At 37.2% G+C, this 21,523-nt stretch overlaps 3 protein-coding genes across 13 annotated transcripts in view; 1 reads left to right on the top strand and 2 right to left on the bottom strand.

Annotated features, from left to right (window-relative positions):
- Positions 1 to 8,231, bottom strand: part of LOC114878915 (fringe glycosyltransferase) — a 36,615-nt gene extending 28,384 nt beyond the window's left edge. The window contains exons 1-4 of one of the 2 annotated variants that reach the window (XM_029193219.2): positions 7,122 to 8,231; positions 6,260 to 6,496; positions 3,160 to 3,208; positions 1,222 to 1,324 (exon numbers count right to left, since the gene is read on the bottom strand). In XM_029193219.2, coding sequence (XP_029049052.1) covers positions 1,222 to 1,324; positions 3,160 to 3,208; positions 6,260 to 6,496; positions 7,122 to 7,418 — 686 coding nt within the window. In that variant the 5' untranslated portion in view covers positions 7,419 to 8,231. Of the gene's footprint in view, positions 1 to 1,221; positions 1,325 to 3,159; positions 3,209 to 6,259; positions 6,497 to 6,675; positions 6,768 to 7,121 lie in introns of those variants that run through there. The other variant, XM_029193220.2, reaches the window with a different exon arrangement.
- A 139-nt stretch (positions 8,232 to 8,370) lies between these two features.
- Positions 8,371 to 17,426, bottom strand: LOC114878912 (lethal(3)malignant brain tumor-like protein 3). 5 transcript variants are annotated; one of them, XM_029193205.2, is made up of 17 exons: positions 17,373 to 17,426; positions 14,469 to 14,676; positions 13,461 to 13,755; positions 13,133 to 13,372; positions 12,426 to 13,054; positions 12,188 to 12,347; positions 11,939 to 12,113; positions 11,683 to 11,863; positions 11,413 to 11,611; positions 11,122 to 11,339; positions 10,817 to 11,045; positions 10,550 to 10,739; positions 10,352 to 10,473; positions 9,900 to 10,272; positions 9,738 to 9,812; positions 9,320 to 9,629; positions 8,371 to 9,208 (listed from the first exon to the last, which is right to left on the bottom strand). In XM_029193205.2, the coding sequence occupies exons 1-17, from the start codon at positions 17,396 to 17,398 to the stop codon at positions 9,083 to 9,085; spliced, it is 3,756 nt and encodes a 1,251-aa protein (XP_029049038.2). In that variant the 5' UTR covers positions 17,399 to 17,426; the 3' UTR covers positions 8,371 to 9,082. The 5 variants fall into 5 exon arrangements, with proteins under 5 accessions (XP_029049038.2, XP_029049040.2, XP_029049039.2 ...); XM_029193207.2 differs by having other exon boundaries at positions 9,320 to 9,587; XM_029193206.2 differs by having other exon boundaries at positions 11,413 to 11,599.
- Positions 17,427 to 17,952: 526 nt separating this feature from the next.
- On the top strand, positions 17,953 to 21,357 carry LOC114878914 (protein-L-isoaspartate O-methyltransferase domain-containing protein 1-like). 6 transcript variants are annotated; one of them, XM_029193218.2, is made up of 6 exons: positions 18,308 to 18,686; positions 19,322 to 19,650; positions 19,716 to 19,850; positions 19,932 to 20,183; positions 20,261 to 20,617; positions 20,690 to 21,357. In XM_029193218.2, exons 2-6 carry the CDS (start codon positions 19,344 to 19,346, stop codon positions 21,235 to 21,237), a joined length of 1,599 nt encoding a protein of 532 aa, XP_029049051.2. In that variant the 5' UTR covers positions 18,308 to 18,686; positions 19,322 to 19,343; the 3' UTR covers positions 21,238 to 21,357. The 6 variants fall into 6 exon arrangements, with proteins under 6 accessions (XP_029049050.2, XP_029049047.2, XP_029049051.2 ...); XM_029193217.2 differs by lacking the exon at positions 18,308 to 18,686 and adding an exon at positions 17,953 to 18,301 and having other exon boundaries at positions 19,325 to 19,650; positions 20,261 to 21,357; XM_029193214.2 differs by lacking the exon at positions 18,308 to 18,686 and adding an exon at positions 17,954 to 18,301 and having other exon boundaries at positions 20,261 to 21,357.
- The last annotated feature ends 166 nt before the right edge of the window (positions 21,358 to 21,523 follow it).

The raw sequence follows: 21,523 nt of genomic DNA, 5'->3' as shown, positions 1-21,523 counted from the left end.
AGACGACGCGACGCGACGCGACGCGACGGCGACGCTTTTTCCCATAACAATCCCTCTGTTCGGACGCCGGATGTTCCGGATGTTCCGGATGTTCCGAGTGTTTACCCGGTTCAGCGGCGAAACGCTTAAACCAGCTCACCGACGATGTAACCGCGATAAATGGAGAGGATCAAAGAGCAAGTACGCGATCCTTGCCGAGAGTGGAGAACAAGCTGTAATTGCAGCTGTTAATCCGACCACGGGAAGCCAGTTACCGCGTATCCGCCTCTTACAACGCCGACCAACCCCACCCCATAAATATCGACTCGTCACCCCATAAGCATCGAGTAATAAACGATTTTTCCTTTGCAATTTGAAAAATGAAACTTGATGAAAATTAAAGAAATCTTTAAATCTTCCACGTTTTCTAAATACATTCGTAGTAGTTTATTTGGAAGTTGAGAGTAGGATTTAAGTGGTGATTCGAGTGAAAAATATTTGGTTAACGGTGAATGGACTAACTGCCTACTGCTGGAAAGAATTTCAAAACACTCTGCCCCTCTTTTCTAACGTCAAGTACCCGGACACACTCTTCAAGTATTTTGATAAATGTCCTACGGAGGCTGTTTTCGGTAGCCAACCACTCAACTTCCCATGGAAAAGCTTCCTTTTTTGCCCCGCTTTTTCCACAATTTTCCATGAAAGCTACATACATAGTAGGCATATCTTCAAAAGCAAAAGTTTTCAAATCAAACCAATTGACTTCGGAATAAGAGAGAGAAAAAAAATATTCATTTTTCTGTTAAGAGAGTGGAAACGATCAACTGAGTCGATTGAAGTGTGTACACAGGCGAGTAACGTAAACACGTTAAAATTCCATTTCGGCAAGTTTTCAAAACGTGGAACGGTCGGGAAAATAAATAAAAACGATGGAGTTCGAGAGATGAAATTATGAAAGGAAAGAGGGCCGAAACGCGGTAATTGGTTCGCGACGATGACCGCTGGCCCATTAGACGTGTTTTTTCTAGCCGACGATTTACCAGAAATAATATTTTCACGCGCGAGCATCGTGCTTCCCTATCCAAACACGAATTTTCAACGGTCGTGCCGCACCGATCGCAAACAACCCTCTGTTCCTCAAAAATATACCCCGAGTTTCAATTTTATTTTTCCGATCGAAGAATCGAGACGAGACTTAAAAGAAAGGAAAAGAAAAATTGAAAATTGATAAACGGTACTCACTTGCGGCCACTGTCGAGGAACCTGTCGAATTCGACGGACATTTTGCAGCAAAGGGCCCGCCTGTTGTGGGAGGAAGAGCACTTGGTGTTGATCATATGGCCGTCTGCAAGCAAACAAGAGGAAGGTGCAGGTTTAACCATAAGGGTGGGCGTGCAATTAATTAAGAGGTTAATAATCATCCTCGTGGGTCGACGTTACAGAGGCTTAATTAATTCGGCTCGATAGCTGCCGCTCCTTCAGCAGCCACCGCCAATGCGTTTCGACCCACCGCGCCGTGATCCTCCTGATACCGTCTACCTGTTCCCATACTCTCGACCACCCTGTCGAACAATTTCACCCTCCGACGAATGACAACGCGCGTGAACATTCAGAAATTACTACAATATATGTAATATAGCGAATTTGAAATTGCCAAGGCAATTGCCAGGGAGAAAATTGAAAATAAGATAAAAAATTTGTCTGTCTTATAGAAAATTCGAAATAAAGATGTGAAAAGATTGGAGGAAGATAAAAGTTGGTGGTAGTAGGATGAAAGGGCGACAAACGAAGGGTGGATTATGCGAGGAGGCAGGTAGAAAGGGGAAGGGTGATGGTGGAGGTGCAAACCGGTGCAGAGCGCGTGTTGAGGTCAAATGTCGGACGGTGCCCGAGGGTTCGCGTGCTCATCCCTTCTCCTTCGTCCTTTTACGTAGCCGGCATCCTCCTACCCATCTCCCTCCTCCACCCACGCCTTCTGCTATACGGATAACTGACGCGTTTTGCGTCACTACTACCCACCATCGCGGCCGGGGTGCGAGCACCATGTAAGTATGTATACAGGAACCGTGAAAAATAATGCAATTCTTTCTTATTTTCCGATTATTTTCGAGAAGAGAGGAGCTGTTAGATTGAAACGTTCCACGCGTTGACGTCATTTTCGCGCGTGGACAAGGATATCATGGATATCATGGATATCGAGGATAATCGACGCGATCGATCAGAGAGTATAGAAAGAAGAGAACGGGAAACCGGTCACCCCATCTGCCGTTGCTGGAATCTCGTCCGGCCTGATCACTGCTCGAACCATTTTCTTTTTCCTTTGATTCGAACGAGAAGGATCATCCGGTTGCGTCAGTTGTCACGCGATTATCCAACGTCCAGATATCCTGATCCCATGGAACTGGTTAGAAAGACTTTCTACTTTTCGAATTCGCAATTATCGAACTCGATTCTTCGACTATATTTATGCAAATCTGCTATGCAGTTTGTTAACCTTTTCGCTACGGCGGACTTGCCGGCGAATAACCAACCTATCGCGGTACGGGAAAATGAGCATCGTGATACGGTTAAAAGGAGAAAAATGTCGAAATAATCGAGCGAAAGAAGCTGTCCGCTCCTACACAACCGCTCGTTTCGCTGGCAATTATCGCATAAACGAGGGCAGCCATTAAGACCCGCCGTCATAATTATCCTTGCCTCGTATTACAACAGAAATAAACGCGTCTCTCTGTGGCGTTCGTTTCTTTTTTTTTTCCTCTCTCTCTCTCTCTTGTTCCCATTTTAACAAAGCTATTTTCTTTCGACGAGAATAACGAAAACCGAGCTTCGAACATGCCGCCCTATCGATATCCATCAGAGAGCGAACGATAAATGATACTTTTCGTTTGTCGAATATTAACGACTGGCGTAAGATCTAAGATCTCGTGAATATTCTCATCTCTGGCGGGGATCGTAATGAACGACATTTTCGGCCTCGCGGGCTTAATTACTTCCTCAATTAACGGACTTCGCGACAGCCGTGCCTCTCTCTACGGCGTTCCTAAACCCTCCCATTATGTAGAAAAATTTCGAGAATATCGTGCAAAGGAATTATCAGGGAACACGTTTTACATGTTTCAATAAAAATAATGAGATTGATAGAATCGATAGATTGATTGGTAGACTGATAGAAATACTCACTGGTTTCGTTCTGGAAGTACGGGTCGTCGCGGTCGGTGAAGAACCACGTCTGAAAGCAGCAAGAAAAACAGAAACACGATTAGAATCCATTGTCACAGCCAGTTAGATATTTGTTGCCGAGTCGACGAAGCGAGTCTAATGATCCAAGTTTCGCTCACGTACCGATCATAAATTTCGATTTTTCCGTTCGATCGAACCGGATCGGCTCCGTCCAACAGCAACTAAATAATTTTCTAAGCTCCGAAACACCTTTGAAACGCGTTAGATTCTGTTATTTCGCCCCTCGGTACTCTGGTGCGGTGCACGTGTTAAAGCAGTCGACTATTTTTAGTTCCCAAGTTGCCTTCAGGAAGTGAACACGGCTGCAAGAACGTCGGAACGAGGGGAAACAGTGGCGCAACCAGACGTTACCAGCATTGTCTCGAGGATTTTCACAATTTCTGGGATAAACTTTCGTCGAGGAAACCGAAGGAAACCGAAGGAAACCGAAGGAAACGCGGATTCCCACCTTAATCGAACCGCTCCGAATGTTAGCTCGAACGCTCGATCGATTAAAATACTCACAATCAGATACGTGGCGTTCGAGACGAACGTCCGGTATTATGGCTATTAAAACGTTGACGAAGAAGAAAAAGAATACGATAACCTCCGTCAGCATTCGTAGAAGGAACACGAATATCCGGCAAACGAGGGACTCTCGAGAAAGGAAAAAGAGAGACGAGAGAAACGCCGTGACGTCAGTGGCACCGGCGTCGCGTTACATCGACGTAATTACATTAATCCACGCACGTACGGAGCGGCTAAAATAGGCGCGAACGTACGAAGGGAGTCCGTCTGTCAAGAAAACATTTCGGCTCAAACTGGTGGGCCGAGGGATTCAGAGCCTAATTAATTAAAATTCGTTGCAAGAGGATCCTTCTCTCGCTAATCTCTCGGTTAAAATTCAAATCTCGATTCATCCCTGCTATTACTCCAGCTACTACTTCCTCGAAATTATATCGAAAATGTTCTTCATGCTCGATCCTGTTAACGAGCGAAACGGATGTCCAATCAATTTCGAGATCAATTTCCTTGATGAGTATCGGTATGAAAATAAAAGGTAGCCCCCTTGGATACTCTATATTTTTGTCCTGTTAAATTACACCTCCAAAGTCGGCGGACAATATCGGATAAATAAACGTTGTAATTGAGCAATTATCCGCGAGCGATTCAGAAGCGAAAATACCTTTTGTGAATTGAAGGGTTGCAACGCGGAGCGAGTCACTGAAACTAATGACAAACGGTTCGCTGGAGATCGATCTCTTTGCTCGAAAAAGATGAACTTTTTCTCGAAACGAATACCTATCGGGGCACGCTTTTAACGAGCGGGCAATCGAGAACGATGACTGTCGAATTGCGAATCGGAAAAGGTTTAGAATAATGCGAGACAAGAATGGTACCGCGTTAATTTTCCAAATGGAAAAGAATTTCTGTTAAAATAATCCTACGTAGAATTGGGCAGACTTGCCATTCAACTGAATAGCTGAAACCGTGAACCGTGAAAACGAACGAAGCTTTGGCTGAACATTGAAAGAAGTCGATTTGCATTTTAAACGAGCCTTCTAACGTGTAAAACAATTCAGAGCTCCGGGCAATGATTCGTTTCCCTACCTGACCCTTCCTTTCCTTTCCCTTTCCCTTTCCCTTTCCCTTTCCCTTTCCCTTTCCCTTTCCCTTTCCCTTTCCCTCGCGGTAAATCATCTTTCGTAAATTGGATTGCGAATTCGAGGCACCGTGAAATGAAACAATTCGTTGCTAATATTTCTAACGCTTCGAACAGGATTCGTTGGGAAAACGATAAAGGGCGAGCAGTTTCGCGAAGGGTTAAATCCCCTTTCCGGCTAGAATCATGTTAATCACCGTTTGTTTCGCAAATTACACGCGATTAAAGGATCGAAATGGACGTGTGATTAAACGATCAGGTAAAAGAAGGCTTCGAAGATCGAAAAAGGTGGATCGAATTAACATGGGGCTCCATGGGGGTTACGAGGGTCAAAATTGAACCGTGAGAGCTAAGTTTGCTTCGTTTCAATCTAGACTAACGTCTAGTAATTGATGTACATATATTCGTTAACAAGAAAAGATGTAATTCGGCAAAAATTTAGTTTAAATTCATTGAACGGGCCTCCCTAAGGGTCTAACACGCCTTAAAGAGAACCGACAAAAGGAGTATGTAACTGACGAATATCGTGCCGGCTCAAGAAGATAAGTGCTCTGAAATGGGGCCTTTTGGGTGCCGAGTAATTCTCGCAAATGCGCAATTCCCGAGAATCTCTTTCTGGCTCGATTGTTGGCCCCGCGACTTTTCTCGGCTACCCGCTTCCAGGAAGTGTCGCCAGTGCCGGCCAAGAAACGGGAGAGGAAGTACAATGCATGCAATTAGTCGTGGGGAGATAATATCGCGAAAGTTGTACGCTACTAGCTCGATCCGTACCGTGAATGTTACTACACCTCCGGTTACCGAAGAGCAACGAAGACAGTCTGATAAACGAACGTATACACAAAAGGGAGAGTACACGGCGACTGCTGAGCAGATACACGCGAAGAATGAACAGATAAAATTCGTTTGTTCCGGGAACAAACAATGCAACTGTTCGTAGAGTTGGTCACCAAGTGTGTGGATGCTAATAATGAACGAGCAGCAGTGAAAAGTGAACAGAAGAAACGGTAAAACTGAAATAGAGTAAATCCCGTTCCCACGAGATCTCGTCAACGGTAACAAATCGCACACAAAGTCGCGATTATTCTCACCAGATGTCCAGCCAGTTCTAAGGATTGATTATTACCCTCGTGATATGTATCTTCTTGGGTGTTTGCTAATTAAAAAAGTATCTACCTAATTTTCAATCCATTCGATACTATTTAAGAGGAAAAACAAACTTCTACATGTAATATTTTCTATTATAAAAGAAAAGAAATTAGCGCGCCATTTTACGATTAGAAGGGTTACAATATGATGGCGCCAAAATGTCACGTGACTTGAGCTACTGCCAAGATGGCGTCGGCGCTTTCTCGAATTGTTTAAATATTAAATATGCACGCCTGATGATTCGAAACTTACCTGATCTTTGGCGAATTGAAACCACGTGCCGATGATGGCCGGCAAACGAGAATGATGGTAGTGTTTAGTAGTCTTTACACTGATAAACACATCGTTGAGATTCGTGGTGAACGGTGCCATGGTCGCCGTGGCGATTGCAGGTGTTACCGACGATTCTTCGCTTATCGTTCTCCTTGAAACTGGTATTTCCACCAGTACGCTTCGACTGTTCACTTCGACCGTCATTTCGTCGACCCACTGAAAACAAAGTGACGCACGTGTTAACTCGTGATACTTCGTAAACATCGTGCGCGACAATTCGATCAACGACGATTCTTGGAAAGGAAGCGAGCACGTGCACGCCACGATAGAACGTGTTGTACCCTCGTTCCGTGGCTCGAAATGAAAACAAACTCGACCGAACGTGTTACACTTACCTGATTTGTCGCTCGATTAACATAACTGGCTACCGATTAACCCTTCGTTACAACTAATTCGAGACGCCTACCACTAAACTCGATCTAGCGTCACCTACTACGCGAGTCAATTGACGGTTAAAATAATTTTTTAAACGACGGAATTATGGGTACTCAGGGGTGGATCAAGATCCTTGAGGCCCGGGGGCTATCGAACATCCGAGGGCCCCCTTGGTTGATAAAAATTCGATTCAAAAATTGAAATTTATTCTAAATAAAATTAAATGACATTTAATCGTAAAGAAATAGGGTAATGGTAAGAAACATTGATTCCATATTTTTTGACATAGTAAATGGAAGGTTTAGAAAGAAACTCCCTGGCAAGTGGGTTGTAGCCCCCTTAGACCTCTGCTTAGACCTACCCTTAATTCGGCGTTGCAGGTGTACTAGGAATTTATAAAACTTACCTGACGAGGTGCAACGGCCTGATAAAGGAGGATCGTAGCATAAGCGGTGGCGAGAACAAGTGCCAACGCCTGGAGACCTCGTCTAGTCGGCAGGCCACGGGGCATTTTAGCACTACCGGTGCCGGTGTATCCCGCGCCAATCACCGACAAACGAGCCTGCGGCCCACCCCCGCCGCCAAATTTCACCGACCGTCCTTCTTCAACGAGATTTTCGCGCTTTTCTCGCGCATCAACGATCAACGGCAACCACCCCACATCGTTCTCCTCCTTTTGCCTCGTAAAAAATACGCCAGTCATAACATACGACGCTAGTCACTGTTCTTCTTCACTTCTCGAACTCCTTCGATTCTCATCGAAAAGAGCAACTTCCGATTCTTTTCGATATCTCTAAATCGAACGTCCTAGCGGGAAACTATCGTAACTGCGCATGTCAACGACTCGCGCGAATTATCTTCGATTCGAAATACGCGATCATACGTAAAATTTCTTCTTCGCGTGTACGTTGTCACTTTGTAGATTAATCGCAAGCGAGGCGCAGGATATTTTAATATGCGTTATTTCGTACCAAGTTTTCAACGACACTTTCATCGTCTCGATTTTCCAACGTTTATCCAAGCCACCACCGAATTCGGTTAAAATGTGTTTCACGAATAAAGTTGTAACTTTTAAATTCACAAGATCGGTCTGCTCGAATTTTTAACAATTTAAGTGATTGTACTCTGAATCGTTTAATTATCGTAACTGCTACGAAATCCAGAGTAGTTTGCAAGTACAGGATGTCGAACAACCTGCAGCAGTAGGACGCCAAGTGTTTAGTTTGACAGTCAAGTGGTTTCTATGCACTAGAACGCTTTCGTAAAACGAAGGTACACGAAGAACCACGAGGCAAACACACGCACGACAACCTTCTCTTAACCACTCTTAACCGGTGCGCGACAAACCACCGACTGAACACATGGCCGGTCGCCGTGACTACGCTGTAAACATCGCCATAGCAGCCACTTCGCTGGCTGGCGTCTAATACAGAAGAGGGGATAAACCGACGAGTGGCACGATGCCAGGAACGAGTAGAGAGGGATAACGTTGTTTAAACGGAGCACTCCGTCCTTCCTACGTGTTCCTACGTCGGTAAGAGATTCCTATTATATTTAATTAAACATTCATTATTTTCTAAATACATACACATATGTATATACTTTAAACCCGTCGAACTTGGTCTACTCAAGGGGAATAATTCATTTCCAATATGTCGATATGATTTGTTTTTATTTCATGTTTATGTTTATATACAATCGTTACTTGAATAAGAATACACTAACATCTCTTTGTGTTGTTTGGTAAAAATGAAATGTGTTAAGTTATGGAAGCATGAAGGAATTAATCAATCATTTTATAATCTAATAATCACTGCACTATAGTGTTATCAAAAATATACAATTTTAATATGTATCACTAATAAACTCCAACGAGAGAAATCGAAATTGAACTAGTACTGCAGGTTAAGAAAATTTCTTCGAGACCTTTTCATATTTTTTTGTATTACAATATTTAATTATTAAGATTATTAATATTTACATTTGTACATGACTGAATGCACTTCACTGTATAAGAAAAATTAAAACGGACAATCGTAAGTACTTATCATGCGCGTAAATTCGGGCTATACTTATATTTTATAAAATCAAGATTATCGTCCACTTCAGTTTTAAATTGCCACACAATAGTCTTTTTCACTTTTCCAACAATCGATCCTTTTGCGTTATCGAATTTAGAAATCTCTCCTTCGTTTTTCTCTTATCAATTACAATTAAATCAACGTCCTTAATCTCGATGGAAAGTACATGTTTCCATCTCGATGATTCGTTATAATCCTCAAATAAATACTTTTGACATTATCGTCGCGATAGCTGCCACTTTACACTTTGCAAGATCCAAGTATGTGTGCGTTCATCGCACCCGATTCACGTTGCCCTTCGTCGCAGAAGAACTATGCTATTGTATAATTTAATAGCAGGGCCGAGACGCAGTCCCAATAACGTCACTAAATCCTCTTGAGTTAACATTAAAAATGCCTCGCCATCGATATTCTGAAAGTGAAAAAGAACATTCGATATTCCATATAGCATACATATGTAAATTAAATTAGATAAATGTATCGATCCCTTTCTTCTTGTTTCAATAATAATACAAGTACATACGTGTTTCCTGAAAATATTTCCAATCTCTTTACAATTAGGGACGCTCTGTATGAACTTGATCACTTCCTCGTTTGACCATCTTCGAGGGTTTGTATTTTGCTTCGCTACTACTCTGTTTAAAGCGTTGCTATGTTTCGCCCATATGTGTGGTGCATCCGGTAATGGATTGTATCCAGGAGTATAGACAGATTGATACAACTCTGTACGCAACTGTTTATCAGGCATATTTGGTGCGTATGGCGTCGAATTTAACGGTGAATCGCTATAACTGTTTGATAGAGAGTATAAGTTCTCTTCAGATATCTGTCGTCTATAGAAATATTTTAAATCAATAATTATTCAACTAACAGTTCTACATATGTATAAACGAAAACTAACGAACAAACAGAAAATTGAATAAAGTTAGAAGGGAACAAACCTTTTCTTTCGTTTCCTTAAAAGTTCGTCATCGTCCGTCTGTCCATCGCTGTGATGATGTTTCGATCTGTTTAACCTGTGTGAATAACAAATTGTTAATTCGCATAAACATATGAAAAGCGTAGAAATACAATATTACATATAAACTGTTTGTGTAATGTACTTTTCTAAATTGTCAGGCCTGTAATGTTTTTCGTAGAAATCACCGTCTTCTAGCTTCGTATCTTTCTCAGTCTTCGTTAAACGTTCATCCGAAAAGAATGGTTTCTCAATTTTCTCGAGTTTCTCGGACTTCTCCATTTTTATTTTATCAGTCTTTTCTGTTTTTGGTTTATCTTGTACATCGTCCTCGAAATCACATGTTTCGTGTTTTAAATTCAGTCTATCCGACAACTGTCTAACTTTATGAAGATTCTGAGGTGAATATGGACAACCAGATGCAGAGTTATGAGTCGCATATTTTGGTCCTTTTACATGTCCTATTCCTCTGCAACCGTACGTTCCACATTCCGGTCTGTCGTTCAAATTATCCGGAGCTATAATAAAGAATAATAGAGTTACTGGAAGTAATAGGCTGATAAATAATAGACTAAATAATGGATGAATAAATCTTACTTAATGGTGGTTCCAAAGGATGACCAGTTTTCAAACACCAACCCATAGGATGTATATCCGGAGAATCGTCGTCGACCCAATACGCGTGATTTTCTGGCCATCCATCAAATCGTATCTTTAACCTATGACGTGAAAATTTATATAATTTATCTGAATCGAAATATTTCGGTTAGAAAGAAATATTCATAATTTACGAACATATGATCTTTCACATCTTCAACCGATGCTACCCTTATGAGTTGTGGCACACGTTTATCGACTGCTTCAAGTTTCATTCCGCGCTTAAATCCACAAGGTGGTCGTTGTTTAAAAGCTCTTGCTGGTGCAACCATAGAACGGGTTTCTCTCAAATATGTATCCCATGTAAAAGATTTTGGATCCTTATAGTCTAAAAGAAAAAAAAAAAAAAAAACCATTTTCTTTCGGAAAAAGTTCTAGAATAAAACTGATCCGATTATAACTTACTGTTTGGTGGTGTAAGACTGTGACCATTATGATGACACCATCCCACAGGATGAATATATGGAGAGCTTGCATCAGCCCAATAATCGTACACTTCGTCCCAAGAATCAAAATGAACTAATATGCGAGAATCCATTAGGCCTGCTATACTAGCTACACAAACCAACGAAGAATGTTTTCTATCTACCGCTTCCAATTTCATTCCTGCACGAAAACCAGTTGGAAAGACCGACTGAAATAATCGAATATACCTGTTAGAATCCTAGAAGCTATCAAATTCGATTGCACAATTCAATCTGATTACTCACACTTTTATTTGAAAATATATTTTTCGGTGCTGCGGTAGCTTTGCAAATTTTAAGATACGCATTCCAATTAAAATTACTCGCCACGTAACCTTTCGGTGGGTCTAATCGATGTCCGTTCTTCTCTGACCATCCAGCAGGAAAGATATCCATACTGTCTGCATTTATCCAAAAATCGTAATTTTCTGCATATCCATCGAAATGCAGACGTATTCTATATCCTGTTATAAATAAATACGTACAATATGCCACGTATAGTCATCTAAATTTAAATAACAATGTTGCACTACTCACCTACTACTTCCACAACTGTAAGAACGCAATAACGTGACGGATGTTCGGGATCTATTCCTTCTAATCTCATTCCAACCTTGAAATGGTTTTTAGTGTATGGAAAAGGATCTTTGAATAGTTTAACGGGCGCTGCTTTTGCTTTACAATGTTCAAGATACTTCGACCACGAAAATCCGAGTTTTCCTGTCTGCCAAGGATACTACATACAGAGACACACTTATAAGCAGTAAGTTTCAATAACTTCTGTAAACAGAGTTTGGTTGTACTTACCTTAGATTCGGTCGAATCTCCTTGGCTCTCCTCATCCATTGCTGTGATAGTATCTTTCGTATCTTCATCCGTTTCGGATCTTACTTTGTCCTGCACTTTTTCTTCAGACTTTTCATCTATTTCTTTAGGCTGCTGTTGTTCCTGTAATAACTTTTTACGTTTCCGTTTTGCGCGTAAATCTCTGTAAAAACACGTAGAAATAAATACATGTTTAACCATCTGTTAATTCTTGAAAAAATTTTACTCAACGACCTACTTTAAGTCTTTTTCTTTTCGTATGGCAGGTTGTTTTGATTTAGCTTCTATTATTTCTGTGCAAGATGGACTACACGATATTGGACTTTCAAATTCTGCAGCTAAACCATAACACCCACAGCCTTCGCAATGATACATCGTGTCCGCCGAGACGGTTCTAGATTTTCTATCATCAGCTAGAAATAGATATCGTTTAGAAATATCCGTAAAATATGTTTCGAGGAAAACACAATTATTTGATACTACTCACGTTTCTTCTCAACGTTAATATTATTCACAGTCGGGGTACTGGATTTTGATGAATTCTGAGTTGAACAAACATTTTCTTTGTCACCGATACTATCTTTACTTTGTTTGTTAGTTTCGTCCTCGTCTACTACTTCCATAATACCAAATTCATTCATACGAAACTGTAAAATATATATATAATGTTATTTTAAAATACTAAATCACTTATAATTTAACTTTTCAATGTTATCTTTACGCACCTTTAATGTACTTCCAGGAAGTGTGCCGACACCATCTTTCCAATCTAGGACTTTTGCAGCATCAAAATTCGAATCGTTCGGATGTGTTGCGTTTAAATGATCTTTTATATCTTCATGATTATTGACTTTAGAGTCATTTTTATTGTCTGATATTGACTCAATACCACAACTTGTGCGCGTTTTAATAATCTCTATTTTTATATCATCATCCATACTCGTATTAGGAAGTTTTATAGCTTTATCTTCGCTAGGAACTACTTTAATCAATGTAATATCATCATCGTTTTGCACTTTCTTGTCCTTGTCTTGTTCTGATTCTGGGCTACTTAGAGCATAACTTACATCAACCAGACTCTCCTGTGGAGACTTTGAAAGATTTTGTTTTTTCATTCTCTTTTCACTGGATCCCCGTAATATATTACTTATGGTTTTTTTTCGTTTCTCAGGCATATTAATATCATCTTTTTTTGGAATAGGTGTAATCACAGCAGAATCGGGATTTTCTGTAATTTTTATACTGTCTGTGGAATTATTATTTCCTTTATTTGCATTTAATAAACTCATTTTTGCAATCGGATGCAAAGGTGGCGGATGTGAGACTGAATTTGTTGTTTTGGATTCCCGTAACACTATAATGTAAAAAAAAAAAATAATTTATTTTGATTTAAAAAAAAAAGAAACATTCGTAAGGATTTTCAGTTACATACCTGTAATGGTTCCTTTGTTATCGCTATTAATTTGGCCATTATTAATTTTTAAGTTGAACATACTGGACTTAGTAGGTACACTTTGTTGAGGAATACTGACTGGTAGTAATAAATTTGCCATGTGTTTAGGGGGTTGACTTTGAGATACTACTGTAGTGTTCGTCGAAGTTTGAGCTAACTGTGATATAACTGGTGCAATTACCAATTTTGGTTTAGCTATTTGAGTTGTTGTTAATGCACCTGTTAAGGAACATCAACATGTAAACTTAAGATCATCTCAATAGGAAATACTTTTCGCCACCTGTTTATAAATAAGTAAATTAATTACCTGCTGGAATGACAACAGATTCGCGTGATTTGTTGGGTTTAATGAGAGTTCCGAGATACGCAAATGTATGTTTGCCTGCTTGTGCATTACTTTGATTTCCCTGAGAAGCACTTAAGGGCACAATCTGAGCAGTGGATGTATTAGATTTTCTAAGCAGTATATGTTTCTGTCCTTGAGAAGTTGTTGTGGTACTAACAGTATTAATTGGCCGATGAATTACAATATGTTGTTTACTTTGAGAAGTAGTAACCTGGCTTGGCCCTTGTATAAATACTTTGTTTTGTCCTGTGACAATCTAAAACAAAAGTAAAACAAATGACTCATTAATGACATGAAAGCAACTTACATATTCCAGACAGATATTGCTTTACAAGTTTTGACAGATCAATCTAAACCCAATTCAGTGTCCAGTGTCCGCCCATTGTGAAGAGTTGTGTAATTTAATGTAATTCAATGAAACATCTTTCTTTTTAAGAAATTTATTTTATTCAAAAAGCACTCAAAATATTTTTATTAAAAATATGTTAAGAATACTGAATGATTAAAGGAGATAATGTTTAATCTAATCTATGTTGTTCTGCTTGTGCTCCATTGTAGCAAGTATGTTGAACAAATCTATATTTACTATAAAGTAGTACACCATTCAATGCTACCACCTACATATGAAATGTAATAAGACCTCACACTTTGTATATCAACATCTTCTGTCAAGTGTACAAATGACTCATTCAAGCTATAGGTACTTAATAATACACCATTATGTCTTAATTATTTTAGATTATTTAATGCAATTATAGGTTACTCTGACCTAAATATGTATGTATAACTAAGTGGTTTATTATACCATGTAGTGTAACATATTAATCTACTTATGTAAGAGCTTAAAGAAAAACATTAATATCTATAAAAAAATTGTATGTATATTTTTTATTCTTGCATCGAATACGGAATGCATAAGCACAAACGGAATGCCATGAAACTATTAAAATATTAAATTTATTGAATTACCTGATTATTGACTGGATTAATAATGGCAGCAAGCTGAGGAGCATTAGACGAAACCATGGCTTGGTTTGTTGTTGTTGTTGGTGCGGAACGCAATTTACTTTGTTGAATATATAATAAAGGCATGACGGATGTTGTTGGATCGTCTGATTGTAGAGTTTCTGAGCTACTATTTTCATCTATATCATCTACAACTATTTCTTCTTCCATTCTATAAAAACAATATAACAAAATACATTTTACAGAGATGCAAAACAATCTTTTATCATGATCATTTATGAATGATTTGATAAGAATGAAAAAATTTCAAGTTTTACAAATTTTGATTCGTTTAAACGATATACTTCTAATGTAATGTATAAAAACACGTGGTTAAAATATTGAAAAATAACAGTAATGCTATCTCAGATTTCGTTTGCATTTAGAAAATTAAACCTGAAAGATTTTCATAAAAACTTCTTTATTAAATAACGAAATAAATATTTAACTAACTTACAAAGAAATTTGTACGATGAATCAGAGGAATAAACGTAGCGGAAAGGACATATCGTAATTCTACAAACCTAACAGTATATAAAGATCTTCTATCAGCAAATAGAATTGTAACTAGTTACATAATTCACGAATAATTGCAAAGTTTTCTAAGCACCGAGGAAAAGATTTGGCGAACTAAATTTCAATGTAATTTGTAGACTCTAATAACTAACGCCGTTGTATCACGACTGGCCATAACTGGGCGTCAGAAGAATCACTAACACCGTTTGAAACACGCGCCTAACTATTCTAGCTGAGTGGAGTTATGTTATTATTTTTCACGTTTTCAGCTCAATTCGTGAAGCAAGTATTTATTCCACGCATTCTATAGATCGCTAAATATTGTTCAAACAAACAGTTTCAACTGTTACAACACGAACACGGTTGTTCAAATACTTTTACAAATCGGTTCGTCGCGCATCACGAATCACTCGAAGAACACAACGCGCACGCACTTTTCACTGGAATAAGAGGTTGCATGGAACTATAAAAAACTAATCTTTTCCAGGAAAATTATTAACACGATGCAAGCAATTAATACATAACACACGAAAAATAAGCCAGATTAGAATTCTATATGTTTTTATACAATTATTTTCACATATCTTTTGAGCGTTCGAGCCTTCATTCTCTGTACGCTACAGCTACGTCCTCATAGGTTCCAAGTGGAGTGGCGACGGCGCAACAGGCCGCTCGGTATTGGTTAATCGTTGATACGGGAAAGAACAAGTTTACCGTTTCGACCAATCGAAATATACTCGATACCTTACTAACCGTATCTGATGTACAGATTTTTCTTCGGTACAAGTAATTTTGAAATCATTCAAGGATCGTGGCCGATCGATCAATAAGTATATCCAACGTATTCAAGCTTTTTTCATATAATCTGTTGTTTCAACGAAATATTCTCGTTATTACAATCTCTCGATCAATCTCCCGCGCAAAATACCAACAAAAAAGAACGTTCAGCTTTGGTCCTACTGATCAATGCACGTTGAGCTAATATTTTTTTTTTTTAACAGATATCACATATTTATCGATGATTCAAGTAATATTTTTTAGTTAACTTGTAACAATTCAGATTCATCGTTGTGCTGATAATTTAATAAAAGTATAACATGCAAAATATTTTCGGTTTACGTTGATTTTAATTACAGTTGCATATTAATTTTATTATTTCATTTTTGTAGATTTAGGGTTTAACCAATGGTAGCTAGTATTTTCGTGACGTCGTATTGTTAACGTGGTTCGATTGGTTAAACGAGTAGTACGTATACATGGAAAAAAGATTCTGTCTTTAAAACTGGAATTTTAACGAGCCTTAGTAAAATTAGTAAATTTTACGATTAATATTTTCCGTTATACTATACATAATGATATCATTTCTGTTAATTCATAGAAAATGCTAATTAAGATATTCTTTCTGCATACCAAACAAACGCTCAAGTTTCGATTTCGATATACTTCTACATTAACCTCTAAAGTATAAATGCTAGCATTTATAACGCTCGATATATTATCGCTTAATATTAATAAAGTTGCAATTAATTCAGGTTATTATTGCAATATATATGTTTCATCTATTTCGTTCAAAAAGAATGTGAATTACAAATAAACTATTGCCACTACATAATTGATCAAAAATGTTAATAATTCATATATTCAGCATAAATAGATTAATGATAACGACAACAATACGATATAATTGAAATTCGCAATTTGTTTTTAACTTTCAAAAACGATACAAATTGAATAACCCTGAAAATAATTTTTTTAATTATTAACTCTTTTTACAACGTCAAGATTACGAATAAGTACTCATTTTATTTTATAATTAACTGAATAGTATATTTCTATCTAATATTTAATGTGTAAGAGGTATCGAGGTTATTTAAAAGTTTTCAAATATGATAAAACAAAATTATTGTTCTTTTAAATATAACTCTATTAATGGATCGTTATTATATGAATATGTAGACGTAATCATTATCAAAGTCACGATTGTTTGAAGTATTTCGATATAAGTGGAGGTAAATTAAAAAAGAGATATAAACAAAGATTATCATGGAAATTGATGTAACATCTATTAAAAAGTTTGTACACATTATATTCATTCATAAATACTTTAGAACTTTTTTCAAGTATACCAATGCGAGAAGTTATGAGAAGCTTTATAGGTATACTTACTAGGATAAGTGAATGTTGGTCTAACGAATTATGAGCGGTAATTTTAAGGATATATTCTATTAAACGACGAGCATGAAAAAAAATTAGCCGATCAATAAGAATCTGAATATTCAGTGATATCACTATTACATTTTACACTCAAACAGCACAATATAAACGTAAGAAATTATATGATAATAAACTCACGTTTTAAAGTTGTCAGTCGCCATCATATGCGAAGAGACGGTATCATTCCAAATGCGCATGCGCATCGACCCATGTTGCTTCTGCTGTAAAGACACATTCACATTTGTACATTTAAAATAGAATAAGATAAAAATGTTCAACTACTTGAGAAATTCGGATTCAATCGACTGTATTAAAATTGTATAATAATAGACATAATTTTCCTATCTTTTACATATAAAACTAAACAGATTTTACAAATACAACTCATATAAATTAGGTTTGATTCTCATTTGATTTCTGTTTAGACATGTATAAAATAAGGAATAATTATGATTATAAATTTTTTTATTTTTCTGCATATAAACATCGCAATGAATAAAAATCTTTTCTTTATAACTTTAAAGGATAATGCTACAAGCTCTCGGTATTAAATTACATACGCGTTAGTAATTTAAAATTTAGTCCTATAATGTAAGAATTAAATATTACACTCTTCGGTATCGATCGAAATAAAAAATAGAGATAGTACATAACAAATTTAATGTGAGCGACGAATATATTGGAACACGTATTTTGTGTTTGATTGGTGTAGAGATAAGGCTTTGTACTTTTATTAATAGTATATAATTTGGTAATATTCGTACTTAAAATTTTGTATATCTACTTAACTTGGTGCTACATTTACAACCATACATACGTTCGATACATATTATAAATACATACAAATTACAATGCGATTAGAAACGTGAAAGCAGGGTTTTTCAGTCGTTTTATTACATATACATCGATACACGAATTAGCAAAGTTATATTCATATACGTATAAGTACATGATACATATTTACTTTTATATTTTAGAGACATATGTCAAAGCATATGTAACGCTTGCGCTCGATGTTGTACGCTTCGAAGAGGCCGATTAACACACATACGCGTTTTGAAGAAAAGGTAAAAAGCCACAGAAAAGTACATTGAGATTTAAAAAAATTTCTCAAAGATTATATAAAAGGAAATAATGATTGCAAGTGATACAACTTTTTCGTGTGAAACTTGCCGATGTGCCATTTAATTTGCCATACAACAGCCGCATTCATACAATGGCGTAGAGACAGTTCGTGTTTTGTGCTATCAGCTGATGGACTTGATGGACCTTACTCTTATCAAAACAGAAGACATTATAACAGTTATTGCAGCCTGTTGTCGCAAAATGTCATATTACAATGCGTGATACTGTGCTCGTCGTAATAAACTAATTTGAGCTGGAAAAAATTTTTTTTTCGATTTAACGTCGACTCCATTATTCATTGTCATTAAATAATAGTGTTTTCATCTGGTAAGGGAAAGTTTTGACGAAAACGTTGTAAAAATTATGCGCATCTGTCAGAAGCTTTTAATATTTCTGTATATTTTTTTAAACTTGATTACTGTTACACGATACAAGCGCTCGTCATAATAATTAAATATATCCTTTATTCAATTTGTATATGTGCGACGCACTTTGACGTAATCCCAACAAGTTATATTTTGTCGCGTAATATCAACGATTTATAATTGTATTAATAAGAAACAATATAATACGAGGAAAATATGTTCGATATTTATTCAAATATGATTCTTATCAGATGAAATATATTCTGATAATTTTATAATTGTAACCTTCTTAATATTCTTACAAACTTTGATAGTATATTATAGTTTGATCTGGTAAGTTATTTTTAATGTTTAGCTCTTGAGAGTTCTGACTGCTATATCTATAGTAACATGCTATATTTTTAAAAGGATTATTAAATAAAGTTAATACACGAGTGAAAGTGGGTATAGTTTGTATTATGATGTTAACAGGAAATTGTTGGAACTTAATAGATTCTTATTCGTTTAATATTTATGAAAAAGCTTATTAAATTATGTAAATATCTAAGAAATATATTAAAGAAACATGCGATTAATAATACTTAAATTTTGTTGCAGAAGGATTTATAAATTGTTAAGTATGGGGACAACTGTAAGCAGTGGACAGAATAACGATGAATTAGTTGACGATTTAATGAAATCTGGCTATATAAGAACCAAAGAGGTGGAGAAAGTATTTAGAGCAGTCGACAGAGCAGATTATGTTCTGCCATTACATAGAGAGATTGCTTATAAAGATATTGCTTGGAAACATGGGAACATCCATTTATCGGCGCCATGTATATATAGTGAGGTAATGGAAGCTCTTTCTTTGGAACCAGGATTGAGCTTCTTAAATCTTGGATCAGGAACTGGTTATCTTAGTACAATGGCAGGACTCATATTGAGTAAGAACACTGCTATTTTATTAAATCAGTGTAGAATATTGGTGATATCTTTGTGCCTTTCTTAGGCCAACATGGAACAAATCATGGCATTGAGTTACACGAAGATTGTTTAAAGTATGCATACGAGCGACTAGAAGAATTTAAACAGAAGTCATTAGCTCTGGATGAATTTGATTTTTGTGAGCCACTTTTTATACAAGGTGATACATAAAGAATTTACTTAGAAGTATGTGTGGCTCCTGTGAAAGCAGAAAAGAGTCATGTAACTATACATTTAACAGGGAATTGTCTGAATGTTGCACCTGGTAGACAATACGATAGAGTGTATTGTGGTGCAGCATGTCCAGAAGGTCACGAAGGTTTTATCAGACAATTTGTACGCGTCGGAGGGATTCTTGTAATGCCTTTTAAGGATCATTTGCTTCGTATACACAGAATAGACGAGGATACTTGGTTGCATTTCACAATGCTGTCTGTATCATTTTCAACATTGGTTGTGCCTATTGCTTCAGAGCAAACATTGTTTCACTTACGTACGTATATTTGCCAGCGTCGTAAAATAAATGTATCGTTTGCAATTTGTTTTTATAATATCAACAATATTTTGTAGCCGAATGTGATCCGTTGTCTTTGCAAGAGTTATGCAGGGGTAAAATAAGAGATCGTTTACGTTGGAATGTCTGGATCGAACATGCAGATCTGGAGACTACAAAGCTTATAGTACCAGAACGACGAAAACTTAGTCCTCCTCCCCATCAGACTTTAAGAAGATTCGTTATTCCTATTTTCGAGGAATCCGACGAAGCTGTTTCAGACGGAGGCGAGGAATTCAGTAGAGCGGTATGTTTCTTGCTCAGTGTCGATACTCATCCTAGCGAACAATATACCTCTCAAGTAAGGACTGTCGTGCAAACTAATCCAAATGAAAATCAGAATTGGAGGAAGGCGAGCAACAGCGGGAGTAGTGGTCAGTATAATCAGAACGTAGAGAATTTTGGAAAGAGAAGCGCGTCTATGAAAGACTCTTTTTTCAACGCAGACGCATCAAACAATGCAGAGGGTGTTTCAAGTTCCACCGATGAACGATCGCAAGAAAATATAATTCACACACAGCGTATCATTAATGTCAATGAAAATATTACAACTGCTATATGTTTGAATATAAGCGACAGTGATACCGACAGCGACGACGACAACGATACCGACAGCGAAGCGGATCACGAGGAGACCCTCGTTCAACGCAAAAAAGTGGCAAAACGAGAGAAAACGGATAGCGGAATAGTGGAAGACGTAAACTTAAGTAACGAGGAAGGCAGCTCAAGTTCGAACACAAATCATTCAGACTTGGAAACGGTGTATCCATCTGAGACAGCAGACGCGATGGATTCGGATCTATCCGATATCACGCTAAATCGTGATTTGTTTAATCCTCATTCGATCTCTAGTGATAAATACCCTAAGGATGAAGTTATTGTCGCCCATTACGTAAACAAAAATGCCTTTTCTACTTTTATGAGGGAAAAGATACATCAGTTACCATTGCCTTTTGCATTAAAGCTGTATATAGCTTATAATCGAGAACTGTAAGATAAGTTAATTACATAAACAAATTACGTTATTCTAATTTAAATAAATAAATAAATAAATAAATAAATAAATAAATATATATATATAACTTTTTATCATGCAATAAGTTACATAGAACAATTGTTGTGTTGTCGCTTGATTTTTCTATCCTGAATCCATAAAAGGATCCTTGGAACTGAACGTACAAAAGTTTATGTTACTTTTTTCTTATTTTGTTCATTTAAACTCTTTTTTACAAGTATCCAATCGTATCTTTTCCCAATGTTCCGTCATAAAAGCGATTATC

This window comes from Osmia bicornis, chromosome 11 (genome assembly GCF_907164935.1).
Source record: "Osmia bicornis bicornis chromosome 11, iOsmBic2.1, whole genome shotgun sequence".
In the NCBI taxonomy this organism is placed as follows: Eukaryota; Metazoa; Arthropoda; class Insecta; order Hymenoptera; family Megachilidae; genus Osmia; species Osmia bicornis.
The sequence above is the reverse complement of the archived record's forward strand: the minus strand, read 5'-3'. Positions and strand labels throughout refer to the sequence as shown.